General features: G+C 47.5%; 1 protein-coding gene across 1 annotated transcript; it reads right to left on the minus strand.

The window, feature by feature from the left end:
- Nucleotides 1–828: 828 nt before the first annotated feature.
- LOC147624587 (uncharacterized) lies at nucleotides 829–1,519 on the minus strand. The gene has a single exon (XM_086819991.1). It carries the CDS (start codon nucleotides 1,481–1,483, stop codon nucleotides 875–877), a length of 609 nt encoding a protein of 202 aa, XP_086676117.1. The 5' UTR covers nucleotides 1,484–1,519; the 3' UTR covers nucleotides 829–874.
- Between the last annotated feature and the right edge of the window lie 215 nt (nucleotides 1,520–1,734).

Raw genomic sequence — 1,734 nt, forward strand, 5'->3', positions numbered from 1 at the left:
GACGAGCCCCCATAAGTGAGTCGCTTATTGGAATGAACACATGCACAAACTCGATTACCAGAAGGGGGTGGCACTCTTCCAAATATTGGCCACTTTTGAAGGTAGTCGGCAAGCCACGGGATGAGCCTCGCAAGTGAGTAGCTCAACTAATATTGGAGTGAACATCGTGCATAGTTCTTAGTGACTGGACATCACAATCAAGTTGGGATATTTGAGCTCAGTCCATGGAAGCCATCGTCCTTGATTCAGAGTGTCATGCTTGAGGGGCAAGCATAGCACACTGTTATCACCACAGGATCATGGATGATGACATGGAAATGCCTAGCCGATGTAGCGATGACTTCACTAATGTGTGGGACAACCACCATCATGCCAACCTCTATCCACTTATACGCTATGACCTTGGGGACAAAAGAATGTTTTGAATGCCAAGCTCTATCCAATAGGCTAAGGCCTGAGTGTTTTCAATGTTAATCAACCAAGACTAGACCATAAAAGAATGTTCTACTGCAAGGAAGAGGATCGCTCAAATGATATGCAAAAGAATCTTGTACTGCAAAAAAGAGGACATCAAGGACCATAAATGGTATGCAAAAGAATGTTCTATTGCAAGGAGAGGATCATCAAGGACCAGAAATGATATGAGGCCAAGTGTAATAACGAGGTTTGGAAACTTTAATAACAATAGGCTTCTTAACGAGCAAGGACAATGGTAAAGCTATTATCCATCAATTTAAGAAAAAAAAACATCAACAATATTTCGTACATAACGTGATGTATGGCTAGGAAATTTTGTAGATATTTCGAAATGGCAATAATTCGAAGGTTTGATGTCTTAATTAGCTACAAGGACAAGGGTGGTGGTTTAAGCATCTCAAGGGCATGAGAGGTTAGGAGGCACTTTGCAGCCGCAAGTGGTAAGGATGCTGACGATGACGTCGAGTTTTGCATGCACGTTAACGAGGCCGAGGACGTTAGCATCGATGGCAGCACACAAGCACACCTCCACGTCAAGCCCAATGAGCCCGAGCAGAGCACAGCAATCGCTTTGAAGAGGGTCTCCTAGAAGGCCGCCCAGTATGGGAACGCAGACACCGAGCTTGATGATGTCAACAGAGCATGTGGCAGGGGGGGAAGGCGTAGTAGGAGGTGATGGAACTGGGGGAGGCATGGTGGGAGGCTTAGTGGGCACTGAGGGAGGCGTAGTAGGGACTACTGAGGGAGGCTTAGTGGGCACTGAGGGAGGCGTAGTGGGAACTGCAGGAGGAACTGAGGGAGGCTTAGTGCCCGGAGGCTTGGTGGGCACTGAGGGAGGCTTAGAAGGAACTGATGGAGTGGGATGTGTATGGGGCGACTCATGTGCTTCATTGCATGACCTCGCGCTTGGAAGATCGCACCCCAGGATTATAACTATCACCACAACAGCTTCAAAAAGAAGCGGTAGAAAGCAACACAGGCGCTTGGTACAGCAAGAGGCAGCCATAATGACAATGTGTGACGGCTGTAGGGAGCTTGCTCTTGAGCTAAGTAGACAATGTCTTTAAGGCCTGCGTGTGGGATCTATATTTATATGGCCCTTGCTTTGCTGCAAAGGGTGGCCACCTGCGCAAGAATCTTTGAGTTGCACCAAGGCAGTACCCGTGATGCTGATGATATATGGCGTCACGCCAAAAGGACGATAAATTTCGGCGTGCGAAATGTGACAACAATGAGACACTGTAACGTAATCCAGCT

Source organism: Cibotium barometz, chromosome 25 (assembly GCF_041138505.1).
Source record: "Cibotium barometz isolate CiBa-2024 chromosome 25, ASM4113850v1, whole genome shotgun sequence".
In the NCBI taxonomy this organism is placed as follows: Eukaryota; Viridiplantae; Streptophyta; class Polypodiopsida; order Cyatheales; family Cibotiaceae; genus Cibotium; species Cibotium barometz.

Coding starts and splice junctions, on each gene's coding strand:
- LOC147624587 (XM_086819991.1), bottom strand. CDS start 1,483: ATGGCTGCCTCTTGCTGTACCAAGCGCCTGTGTTGCTTTCTACCGCTT.